The sequence below is a fragment of the Capsicum annuum genome, chromosome 2, assembly GCF_002878395.1.
Source record: "Capsicum annuum cultivar UCD-10X-F1 chromosome 2, UCD10Xv1.1, whole genome shotgun sequence".
Lineage (NCBI taxonomy): Eukaryota > Viridiplantae > Streptophyta > Magnoliopsida > Solanales > Solanaceae > Capsicum > Capsicum annuum.
Window position 1 is genome coordinate 94,872,140 of NC_061112.1, and position 13,815 is coordinate 94,885,954.

Consider the following 13,815-nt stretch of genomic DNA (forward strand, 5'->3'; position numbering starts at 1 on the left):
AAATAGAAGTCCAAATACCAAATTCAGACTTATGGAAAATAATTCAATACCTGAAGGATGTAATTGTGCAATCAACAAAGTTTTTCTGGTAATTGGTTGATATTTTAAAAAATTCAACTCATTACCACAATAAAAGTTAAAGATACTTTGAGGGGCATTTGCGATTATCACCTAATATGGATGAGGGGGCATTTGGGGCTTGAACATTTCAATGAGAGGAGAAGATGAGGAAATCGACAGAAAAGTCATGTCAATGGCAGATCGAGACTAAAGTATCTAATCTTTTCCACTTCCAAATATGTGCACTTTACTAATTCTATTTTTTAGATTATTTTTATTATTTTATGGGCTTAGCTACCTCTTTTATAAATAGATTTGCTTTTTAATAAAATCCGACCCACTAGGTCATTTGATTTTTAAAAATAATAATAATAATATATATATATATATATATATATATATAAAATCCAAATAACCTTCCATAGATTGAGAATTGCAACTTATAGCATAATATTCATCTTTGCAAGTTGTAGCAAACAAGGTATAAAAAAGAAAATTAAAAATTATTTTTTTAATAATATAAAAATAAAAATACAATGTTTATATATGGAAAAAAGGATTTTATACCCTGACAGTTATTGTCAGGATATCAATCATTCCCTTAATTCTCTTTGAAATAGTTGTACTCCTATTTCATTAACATCTAAATGATTTCATACTTTCAAAATTATTATTCAACCAGCGATTTCTTCTTCTTCGTCAGAAATTCTCTTTCTTCTAATTATCTCTTTGTTCCTTAAAAAATTTGACATAAGAATTATTGTCAATTCCTTTGTTAAATATCCATTGTATGTAACAACAAAGATATGTCAATGAATATTAGAGAAAATACTGAATAATTCGTTATTTGTGTTGGTAACAACATAAATAAGGATTTGAATGTAGATCAAAATCTTGTATAAAAATCATATGGTGAAAATTATCTTGTATACTTATTAGACTGTTTTGTGTATGAAATTTGTATAAAATCAGTATAAAATATCTATATTCCATTCAAGGTTTATAAAATAGTTTCTTACATGTTAGATTTATACGAATTAAGTATAATGATCACGGAAGTTGGTATAAAAATCGACTTTCACCAAATATTATACGTTGTTATTTATTTGTGTATGAAATAAATTAACAAACTTGAATTTTTTGAATTATTTTGTATATGAAATTGGTATAATTTCAATATTTCTTACATGTTTTATTTATATGGAATGGGTATAATGTGATTGTGATATTCAATTAAGAAGATATACTTAAGATTATAAATTGAATTGAACCAGTTTATAAAAGTGATTTCTTATATGTCACATTTGTATGAAATGTGTATGAAATAGATATATAAACTGATATTTATGGATTGTGATATTCAATTTAGGGATACCAATTTATAAATCCATTCCATACACTACGTGCTTATCTCTTTGAATCAAGATTCTATCTCATCTACTTTTATATTAAATTAAGATTTAATGAACACTGTCATCCTTCATACTGAAAAAAAAATAAGATTTATATTAAAAAAATTGCAGTACATCTAGTTCTTCAATAATGGAAGAATTAAAAAAAATATTATAGTAAAAAGATGAAATCTGTGATTATCTATGAAGAATTTTGATTGATTTTGAAGATATGTGGATAGAGTAAAATGGAGTGAAAAGAAGGAGAAAGAATCGTATAATTTATGAGAGAGGATAATAAATTTGGAGTTCTTTGAAAAAGGTAAGAAGGATAATAAATAAAGAAATGTTATAAATGTACCATATATAGTGAATGTCTACTTTACCATATACAATGAATACCTACTTTACCATATATTGTGTATGCCTATTTATGGAAAAGTTATAAACCCCAAGTCAATTTTTCCCTATAAATAAAGGAGTTTTCCTTCATTATAATTCATCCCTCAAGAGAAATAAGAATTACTTTTTATTCTCTCTCTACTCTTCTTCTTTATTCTTTATTAGTTTATAACATGTTATCAGCACGAGACTCTGTCAAATAAGGTGAGATTATAAATCTAAAGGTAATTTCAAGGTTAGTAATTCCTTATGTTATGTCTTTTGCTACTAATAATATAATTATTGTATGATTTGAAGAAATATAATTGGTTTGGAACCATTTATGTTTTGAATTTATTCCTCAAGAACAATATTATCAAAATGGATGATAATATGTTGGGTTCAAGTCTCATCGATTTATGCCTAAGAAGCCTTTATATGGATAAGACATTGAGTTTGAATCTCAATGTACTATATTGACGATATTATGATGGTTAAAGCAAAATAATGGGTGTCTGGTGAAAAGTCATGAAACATGTCCTATTAAATATGCTCCATTCCTTGAATTGAATGTGGTAGCAATAAACCATATGTATGCCTTAATTTGCTTTTGTAGTAGCTATCATAATTTGATACGCTTAAGACATGATTATATTCCATTCCTAGGAATGAGAATTTCAATTATTATAAATACAGATCTATACCCTGGGTGAATGTGACTGTATATACACTTGAACGTATTTTTTGTTGTGGAGATATCACAATCCACCTCTAAAAGAGGTAGAATAATTGAAAGATTGAATATTTTCAAGTTATTGTGGTAAGAAACATGAATGTGAAAAGTTACCCAAGCATGATGAAATCACATGCCATAATAAACTAAAAATTTATTGTTTATTGATACAAAATTCATGTCACAGTAAACAAGAAGTTTACTAAAGTAAAAGACATATGTCATGGTAAACTTGGAGTTTACTAGTACAAATACATTCATAAGTTGACATGAACGATTATGACATTCCGAATATGTGCATATTGAGTATTAAACATATATTGAAGAATTCAAAAATTCTTCATGAACTTTAATATTGCTTGTTCTCATGATACGTTGGCTGGATCAACTAATTTTGGGATTGAATTTCTTAAAATCTGAAAAGTATAAAAGGTGAATAAGGGCCCGTTCACCTATCATGTGATCTATTAAGATGCATCAATATCATGATCACTATGTATATTTATTGTCAACTACAATTTGACATTAATAAAATTGCTTGGTCAGTAAAATTGAGTTAATAGCATAATTTTCAGATTGTGTAAACAAGACATTTCATCTTGATAATGCTGGTTTGGCATTGAATGCCTTCGATAAATAGCTAAACCATTACTAATGAGAATAAAGCTTCATGTTTTGGTCTCAAATATGATATGTTACATCTAATAGCACTTGTATGCATTAGACCAAGAAATTATGATTATTTCTTTCCCCTCAATTGGATCAAGGTTAGGAACCAACTATTCCATCTAATAGTTTTGATGTGCGGTATACGATTAATAAATATATCATGATGCACAAAGATGGATTCCTCAAAGAAGATGGAGGATGTATGTTAGTTTTTCTAACATAAGGGGGAGATTATAAGCAGCTATGAAGTATCTTAGCAATTATCATCAAATCCTCATTCAAAAGATAATTCAAGTCAAATGCCAAAAGCATCTCATATTAAGCTGCAAGTGCTCCTATTTTGTATCCTAAAGGACAAAGTCTATGCATGTGTGAAGCATGGTAGACCAATCGATTCCAAATAAAATAATCCTTGAAAAGGATAAGGAGCAAATAATCATAATAAGAAGGCAATATGCTCTTGAAGAGCTTACGGCATAACACTTCATGAAACCTTAGGAGATGTTCAGGTACCTTAAAATAATAAAGTGATGAGATCTCAAAATGTTATGTCGCATTGTGAACCCATACGAAATGATATATCATCAATATCTTTGACACAATATTGGTGTAATATTGTGAAAGATTACGAGGATCTAAATTTTACGTTTATTTAAGCATGTTGACGTAGAAATATTTATCAAGTAACATGAAAAGGTGCATCTTGGTAAGTGAAAACTTATTTGATTTTCACTCCACACACTTGAAGATGTCACACATGAAATATTGAATATTGTCACTTGACAAAATATATCTTGCAAATACTACAAGGCCTGATATAGCCTTTTCGATTAATTTGTTAGCAAGGTATAGTTTTGCTCCTACTATGAGACATCGAAATGGGATCAAACACATGATCTTATATTAGTATAAAGATTGCAGTCTCGATCTTATTGATTATGATGATGCTGGGTATTTAATTAGCCCGCATAAATCTCGATCTCAAACAGGCTAATGTTCATATGTGAGGATACTGACATACCTTAGAGATATACAAAGCAGTTTATTGTCTCCACTTCAGTGAACCATGATGAGATAATAGCTATTCATGAAGCTAGCCGAGAATGTATGTGGTTAAGGTCTATGATACATCTCATTCGAGAAAAATGTGATTTAAAATGTGACAATCTACTCATAATTTTATACAGAGAAAATGCAGCATGCATAACACATCTTAATGGAGGATTCATAAAAGGAGATAGGACGAAGCACACTTTATCAAAAATTTTCTACATACATGAGCTACAAAAGAATGGTGATATTAACGTGCAACAGATTTGTTCAAGTGACAATGTGGCTGATTTATTCACCAAGTCTCCTCCAATTGCAAATTTCAAGAAGATGGTGCACAAGATCGGGATACAAAAATTCAAGGATGTTTTCATTAGGGGGAGTTAATACGCGCTATACTCTTTTTTCCTTACGAGGTTTTGTTCCACTAAATTTTTCTTGTAAGATTTTTAATGAGGCAGCCTATATGCGTATTATCTATCAATTAGACATTCAAGGAAGGGTGTTATAAATGTACCATATATAGTGAATGTCTACTTTACCATATATAGTGAATACCTACTTTATCATATATTGTGTATGCCTATTTATGGAAAAGTTACAAACCCCAAGTTAGTTTTCCCCTATAAATAGAGGGGTTTTTCTTCATTATAATTCATCCCTCAAGAGAAATAAGAATTACTCTCTATTCTCTCTCTACTCTTCTTTTTTATTCTTTATTAGTTTATAACAAGATATAATATTGAACAGATTTTACTCCTTCCATAATTATCCATATAGTTATTAAGGAGGAGCTGAATATTAAATCCTAAAAAAGGAGTTACTTTTACTTAAAAACATTTAACCAATTTTTTTTTAAAAAAATAGTTTTTTAAAAAGGTGCTACAACCTTCAATTAAAATAGCTAATAAAGCAATTATCTAAAAGTGTTGCTATAACTTGAAATTTTCAATCTGATAAATGTATAGGGGATAATTTTCACATATGTGTGTGTATGTGTATAATATTTGAATTTTAATAAATTATTTTCTATAATTTTTACAACCTTTTTTTCGTTTTGTATGAAATATTTTAAATGTGTGCGCATTTTAAATACATAAGAAGACTTTTGAAATTTGTGCTATAAATAGTTTTTTTTTTTTTGGTGAAATAGAAGTGCATTAATATAAGGTAAGTTTTTTACAAAGCAAGGCCTAGTCAGGCACAAAAACATAACAATTGGGATTTGTATTCCCATTACTAGATACACATCTGGAGAAAGATTTTCCTTGAAGGTCTTCCCAAAAAGCTACTCCTACGCTAGCTGGTGGAGTTAAAAAAACATACAATCTGTCAAAAAGGTTCGACTCAGAGCCTTGCTTAGCCAACAGGTCTGCTACTCTATTCTGCTCCCAATAAGTGTGGTAGACTGGAGGATTCCCCAGGCTCCTTAGCAGAGATCTGCATTCATAAACAATTGAATCATAAAGCAAGTTACCATGATGCAGCATATTAATGATTTCCATAGAATCAACATAAACTTCCAAGGGCCTGAGGTTTTGGTCTAAGGCTAGGTTGAGGCCCTTTTAAGGGCCAGGAGTTCCATGAGGTTGTTTGTGGCATGGGTAAAGGTTTTGCTGAATCCTGCCACCTAGTCCCCTCTATAATTTATGATGACCCCCCCTATCCCACTCCTGCCAAGGTTGCCCAGGCAAGACCCATCCGTGTTAAGCTTGAAAGTATTGAGGGTGGGGTGACCATTTTAAATTGATGGTGTTCTTAGTAGGGGGCTAATTGCCATTACCCAGATATTGGTATTCAAAAGTTTTAGCATGAGGTATGCTGAAGCAAGGAATGAAGTTGGCGCTTTAAAAGTTGTTGGCATTTCTAGTTTTTCAGAGATGCCATAAATAGAAGGGTAGGAGAGTGCCTCAAGAAGTATTGTTGTCAAAGCAATCATTGTTCAGCCTTCTTCAGGTTGTGGATCAATTATTGGTGTCAAACATAGAAAGATGGAGATTTATGTTACCTTTGTACTTTTGGATAAGGGTTTGCCAAAAGGTCTTGGCAAGGCTACATCCAAAGAAGATGTAGTGTTGGTCTTCTTGATTATTACTGCAGGCATGACAGAGGTTTGTAATGTTTAAACCTCTTTTGTACAAGGTGACCCTAGTAGGCAAGCTATTGTGGTGCAAGAGTCACATAAAGATCTTGATCTTATTGGGAACTTCCAGGTGCCAGATCCAGTTGGAGAGAGTGTGGCCCCTGTAAGTGCCTTTTTTGGTCATATTAGAGATATAGTGGTAGGCACTCTTGCAGAAGAAGGTGTCATCACCAGAAAGGAGTGTCTTGAGTGAGGTGGGTGCTCTGCATGAAAGCATTCTGCATGTTGTGGATTATATTGATAGGTAAAGTATATCATATAAATCGAAATAAAGATAGTTTAATATTATAAGTCAAAATTTAATTTTATATAAAAAATGAGAATTGATTTTTGCAAAATGATGATGAAGATACTATACATGTGCAGATTCTTTGTTTTTTAAATACATTTGAAAAAAAAAATTAAAAATTTTGCTTCTAGAGTATACCTACAATAACTATAATACATCTTCTTATTGAGTTACTCATCCATAAAAAATAAATTATTTATAATATTTATAGAAAATAAAAGTATTAAAATAATTGATATTGTATATATCATATAAAATATTACTATTTCTGCGTGCTGCACACAAAGGACATACAAAATGTTACTCCCTTCATTCTAATATAAATAAATTATTGAATTATTTTTTATTATTTAAAATAAATAAATTATTTATTTTTCAAGAAACGTTAAAAAAAAATTTAATTTTTACCCTTTCATTTAAGAAGATTTTTAAGTACTTCACATTTTCTCAATGAATAATTTAAAAATAATTAAAAATGAAATAGTAAAAAATAACTTATAAGTTATGTGTTAAAAGATTATTCTTAGGGTATATTATGTCTCAACAATACAGTTATATTATTTCTACGTGTTGTACGCAAAGGACCATTGAGGTGGACGGACATTACAATCCACAAGAACCTGCCACGTGTCAAACAGAAGCACCATCCAAATTTAAAAGCAAAATTTTCATTTTCCAACCAAAAAAATCTGGTTTTCTCTGTACAGCTCCCATACGTCTCAACCCCTCATGATTATGACTAACCGGAAACGTTACAATCATATGCATAATTTGGTCTATACATAGCTGTTTCCCCCAAAATTTAATAGCTATACTATATAGCCATAATTTAATTTGGATATAGGCTTGTTAAATTTTTTCTTTTTTCTGATTCATTCTTTCTTTACAAGAAAAAAAAAATTATAGAGAAGAGAGGGTGTTCTTTTTATATCTGTGATGTTCAGGCCGGCTTTTGTGTATCTGAAATTAATTAAATCTAAAGGATACCTGTGTGGGAACCGATGCAAGAACTCTGGGTGTTAAAATAGTTTTGATTATGTAATTGATTGAAACGTTTTTATCATATATATATACATAGATATATAGGGGTTGAGGAGCGATGGGAGCTGTAACGTCGTCAATGGCGGCAAAGTTTGCATTTTTTCCGCCTAATCCGCCGTCGTATGGGGTGGCGGTGGAAGAATCGACGGGAAAACTTAAGATGACAGAGGTGGTTCAAGGGGAACATGTGGATATTTTGAAGCTAGGGACGAAGAAAGGGACGGAGATTATGGCTATGTATGTCAGGAATCCAGCTGCCAAGTTGACCGTGCTTTATTCTCATGGAAATGCAGCTGATTTGGGGCAGATGTATGATTTGTTCACCGAACTTAGTCTTCATCTCCAGGTCAATTTGATGGGGTATACACTTTTCTCTTGCTCCTTTTCATTGCTTTAGCATATAATGTTAGACGAGCAACCCGGTGCATTAAAGCTCCCGTGCTATGTGCAGGGTCCAGGGAAGGGCTGGACCACAAGGGTCTGTTGTACTCAGCCTTAGCCTGCATTTCTATATTAGGATTAAAAGTACAGGAGAATGAATACATAGATTTAGAATATATGATATTTTAGGTTGTGTTAGTAAAGACTTTTGTGTCGGATTAGAACCCAATTGTTATGATAGTAGGGTCAATTATACACAACGTGTTCTTTATTTTTGCTGTCTGGGAGAGGTGGTTCTGGAATTTAAAATCAGTGGGTGCACTTTAATATCTAGGACACGCGCATAAATTGTGTCAGCCCGGTGCACTAAGCTCCCCCTATGTGCAAGATCCGGGGAAGAGAAATGGCCGGATCACAAGGACCTATTGTATGCAACCTTATTCTGTATTTCATACTTACACATGTACATATTAAAAGAGAAGTTAGAATTCTATCTATACTCCATGTTCATGTCAGTAGGCTAGATAATCAATCCTGAATCTGGATTAGCCTCTGTTCCTGACAGTGGGCCACATAGAATAGAATTAAGCTACTCAAGCCTTATGAGGTGCATCTAGTGGTTCAGAGATAAGCTTGTGTTTTCTACGAGAAAACTTTTTGTATCACAATAACAACATATCCAGTGTATTTTCACTAAGTGGGTTTAGGTAGGGTAAAGTGTACGCAGTCCATACCACTACCTCAAATGAAGTAGAGAGGTTGTTTCCAATAGACTCCCGGATCAGGACAAAAACCAGTATAAACAACATAATAAAAACTAAAAAGCAAGATGAGATAACACATCTATAGAATAACAGAAACAAGACACCCACTGAGTACTATAAACTATCTAATCGAAATCACAAACATAGCTAAAACTCCATTGAACAGGAAACTACAATACACACACATAGCACGAGGACTACTGGCACGGCTACAAACAGCATCCCTTCCTACTAACAAGGATGCCCTTCCACCTACTAGCTCTCTATCCTAATCCGCATCATCCACATCGTCCTATTTAGGGTCAGTAAGCTGTAACTACTTCATGTCATATCTAATCACCTCCCTCCAATATTTCTTCAATCTACCTCTATCCCGCCTGAAACCATCATAGCCAACCTCTCACACCTCCGTACTGGGCCATCTGCGCACCTATCATCACATGTCGAACCATTTCAATCTCACTTTCCGCATCTTGTCTTCCACCAAGGTCACTCTTAGCTTCTCAAGAATAATCTCATCTCTAACCCTATCCCTCCTAGTAAATCCACACATCCATCGCAGCATCCTCATCTTCCTCACCTTAAAACTTTTGGATGTGATAGTTCTTGATTGGCCAACACTCCCCTCCACGCAACATGGCCGTTTTACCTAACACTTTGTAGAAGTTGTCTTTTAGTTTAGGAGGCACCTTTTTATCACACAAGACTCCAAGAGCGAGCCTTCATTCCAACCGCCTTGCATCAATACGATGTGACATCCTCATCAGTCTCTCCATTTCCCTAGATCATAGACCCAAGATACTTGAAACTCTCTCTTCCGAATGACCTGGAAATCCAGCTTCAGTACCATGTCAACCTCATGCATCAAATCACTAAACTTGCACTCCAAGTATTCCGTCTTAGTCCAGCTCAACCCAAATCACTTAGACTCTAGGGTTTGTCTCCAAACCTCCAACATATCATTAACTTCTGCCTGGTCTCGTCAATTAAAATACATCATTTGCAAATAACATACATCAAGGCACCTCCCATTGAATATGCCACATCAATATATCCATCCCCGAGGCGAATAAAAATTGACGAAGAGTCATCTCGGGTGCAACCCTGTCAAAATAGGAAAGTGCTCCGAATCTCCTCCCACCGTTTTCACATGAATCTCCCTCCATCATACATGTCCTTAATCGGCCTAGTATTTGTCACAGGAACACCTCTAGCCTCTAAGCACCTCAATATGAGATCTATTATTCTCAACCGTTTCGTATGTGCTTTTTACATGTGAGGAGGAGGCTCGTTCATAACTGACGTTCTAACTTTCGTGATTGATATTTGTCCGTCTCTGTGAAGTTGATGTTGCTGTATACTTTGAAATAGTTTGGGAATTTCCAACTCTGACATGGTGGATATGCATTAATGTTGAAAAATATGTTCATTTTGTTTAAGACATAAGCTTTGTTTGTCTTGGTGTGTGGTTTACACTTTATACAGAGTGAAAAAACTTAAATTGTGACATATATCATCTCGGGAATTATTTCGAGCTCCTAGGAAATTATATGATCTTGAAATTCTAATAGATGTTCATTTTTCCTTCCCATTTGATTTCTGCATCCTTTCCTTCAAACAAGTACTATATTATAAATGGAGAAGAAATACCTCAAGGTTTAGGAAAGTTTGCTAAGTCTTCTGTGAAGCAATAAAAGTTGTGACTTCAAATCCAATCCCTAATGTCACAGTTGAAAAAAATAAAAAAGTAAAAAGGGATGCCAAAAGGCTGTACATATTTGAAGTTCAACTCACCTTAATATTTCTGAGTTTTCTCTCCTTCCTGGCAGGTATGACTATTCAGGGTATGGACAGTCCACTGGCAAGGTATGGTATATTTCTTTAGGTGATTAAATTTAAGCTGTTTGAGATGAAAGTATTTGACTCTGTATTCTTATTTTTCTATAGCCAAGTGAGCAGAACACTTACGCTGACATAGAAGCCGCATATAAGTGCCTTGAAGAGACATATGGGGCGAAAGAGGAGGATATAATATTATATGGACAGTCTGTTGGTAGTGGACCAACATTAGATTTGGGATCCCGCTTATCAAGATTGAGGGCAGTGGTTCTACACAGCCCGATACTTTCTGGAGTTCGCGTCTTGCATCCAGTAAAGCGGACATACTGGTTTGACATTTATAAGGTTAACATTCTGTTTGTGGTAGTATGTGGAGCTATGTTTGACCAAATTTAGTTTTCTTGTATTTCCCCCCTTGTAATTAGCTGTTTTTCTCTCTTTCCCAAATGCAGAACATTGACAAGATACCATCGGTCGAATGTCCAGTCCTCATTATTCATGTGAGTATCCATATTACCTTTAAAGTGCTTTTTGCTTTTGTCATGGATTAGTAACTGTTGATAAATTAGCAAAACTGATCTACTGGTTACACTGAGTTTTGGTTACAAACTGATAGTCACTTTCATTTTGCGGTTGATTGTTTTGCGGGGAAATAATTATAGGTTGGACTAATATTGTGTATGCTTTGCTATTCTGCCTCCAGTTTGACCAAGTTACCCTCCCCAATGGGTAGAATGGTACAGATAGATGGCATGTAGTTTATATGAATCGACTTCCAAGTACTACAATGGTGGCACTTGATTCTACAACTGCTAGCTGACATCCCCATATGAACTTCTTTGACATTTCAGGGCACTGCAGATGATGTTGTGGATTTTTCCCATGGTAAGCAGCTGTTTGATCTATGTAAGCAAAAATATGATCCGTTGTGGGTTGAAGGAGGTAACCATTGTGATTTGGAGCTCTACCCCGAGTACATAAAACATCTGAAGAAGTTCATATCTGCTATTGAGAAATCAACGGTTTCTACCAATGGAAATGCACAAAGTCTGGACCAAATAGATAAACCTTGAAAAGTCGAGATAGCACAGATAGTAATGCAAACCTTGCACATACCAGACAGAGAAATCTAGATCAAGTACAGAAAAGAGAGTAAAAGCATACCACTAAACACAGATCGGAGAGGCATTTCCAGAGGTAGCATCGACGAGAATGAAAAGTTTGGCAAGAATATGGATTCAGAACCGCCAAAGAAAGCAAGAAACAACTTTAATCAGACATATTATATCAGCTGGCTAAGGGTGTTTTGCATCTTTTGTTTCCTCGTACTAATTAGCATAATCTTGTATAAAATATGAATGCAAGATGCTGCTGGTGGCGATTTTTTGTTAATATTACGAGATCAGTCGTATTATGCAATTTCAACTGCTTCAAGAGTGTAGAATTTTCCAACTACCTCACTCGTGAAAGTTTCTTCTCCACTTACCTCTATCTTTTGAGTGCTCTGGTGGTTAATTGTTTTGTAGACAGCTTCCATGTCACTTTTACAGAGATAGGAGATTGCTTTAACAGGCTAGTCATGTAGTATACACTTTTGGTAAATCGTTAACATGATGTGTATGTTTATTCAGAGTAAAACTTAATAATTATCTCACGAGAGGGATCACATAGCACGATTTAGTTTTGGTCGTCCAAAATATCAAGAAGCATTGCAGCAGAAGAGAAGTGAGAACACTAAATTTAAAGAGTAAAAACATCATCGGAGAAAAAGAGTTAAAGACAGATGACAAGATTCATATGAACTGCAAAAAGACAAACAAGCGAACCTATGGTGTGAAAAATACGTGCACTAAAAACTCATTCAAATATCCTCCTTCCATTTGAGATAGTAGTTGGTACATGAATTTCTTGTTATCTGTATGGTGTTGCTTGATCACATATTAAAATCAAGTTTAATTCAATCCAGAAACAGCTTTTATGTTATTGCAATAGAAACAAAAAGAAGATAACACTGTTGATTCAAGGTGGAGGAATTTGGTAGGCAGATTGCACCTTGGATTCCACCAAGGAAACATACTTATCAAGCATCGAAATTACAGCTTCGAGTTCTGTTACTTGCTGTTCTATTGTGTCAATCTGTTGAACATACTCATCAAAGCTGCCACTCTTAGACTTCAATTGCTCCACAAAGATCCTCAATCCTGAAGCCACATCTCCAAAACCTTTATATTCTTCAGCAACTCTGGTATTCATTTTCTCCACAAGTCCAAGTAAATTGTTGGTTTCCTGAGATACAATGACACAAGCAGCAGAAGCTTTTATTAGGCAAAAATAGTTTCTAATATACGTAAGGCGGTAACAAAAACTATGAAATAAAATTTCCAAGTATTTTCTCCAAGCAACAAATAGTTATACCATTAACTGATCATTTCTGAACTTATCAGGTCAGACTCTTCAAAAAACAATCTTGAATTTCAGTTGTGCAAATTATCTCTAAGCTGCCTACTAATGAACACTGTTCAGTTATTGGGAGGGCAATGCTGCAGAGTGCAGTATGATTACTATGAGAAACTGATACAGCCCAGAATTCTTATGGAATTGAAAGCTGTTAGGAAGGAGCCTAAAGAGTAAATGACAAGAATCACTCCTGAACAACTCACTTCTAATACCCTAATTGGGAATTCTGTAACAAGAGAGGAAAGAAAGAAGATTGTAATTCACTGTGTAATTTCTGAATGAATATTGCAATAGCTAATCAGTTCCTTATATGAGATCCAACTAGGGGGAGGGAAAGTTAGTTACAACTAACTTTGGGGACAGGTGTATCATGTGCTAAGTCACGTGCCCTGTCACTACACTAAAACAAACTAACTGTTTTTAACTAACAACCAGCTAGTGTAAATGAATTACAAATGAGTTCTGAAATACAATTGGTCTAAATGAACTAATGAACTGGAATCATATCAGAAACATGTAAAAAACAGCTAATTCCTTTGAAAATCCTGTCCGTGCTGCTAATGTAAGTGCAACACTAATTGCACATTTAGTAAGACATAAAGGTAGGACAGCATATA

The 13,815-nt window shown here is 33.9% G+C and overlaps 2 protein-coding genes across 2 annotated transcripts; one reads left to right on the forward strand and one right to left on the reverse strand.

Annotated features, from left to right (window-relative positions):
* The first annotated feature begins 7,240 nt into the window (after positions 1–7,240).
* On the forward strand, positions 7,241–12,196 carry LOC107858717 (alpha/beta hydrolase domain-containing protein 17C). The gene is made up of 5 exons (XM_016703484.2): positions 7,241–8,117; positions 10,732–10,768; positions 10,850–11,086; positions 11,194–11,241; positions 11,593–12,196. Exons 1-5 carry the CDS (start codon positions 7,816–7,818, stop codon positions 11,812–11,814), a joined length of 846 nt encoding a protein of 281 aa, XP_016558970.1. The 5' UTR covers positions 7,241–7,815; the 3' UTR covers positions 11,815–12,196.
* A 402-nt stretch (positions 12,197–12,598) lies between these two features.
* On the reverse strand, positions 12,599–13,030 carry LOC107858718 (biogenesis of lysosome-related organelles complex 1 subunit 2; the record flags this gene model as incomplete). Its single annotated transcript, XM_047406427.1, is given in 1 exon segment — positions 12,599–13,030. A coding segment is annotated over 1 exon segment (270 nt), but the record flags the coding sequence as incomplete, so codon positions are not given.
* Positions 13,031–13,815: the final 785 nt, after the last annotated feature.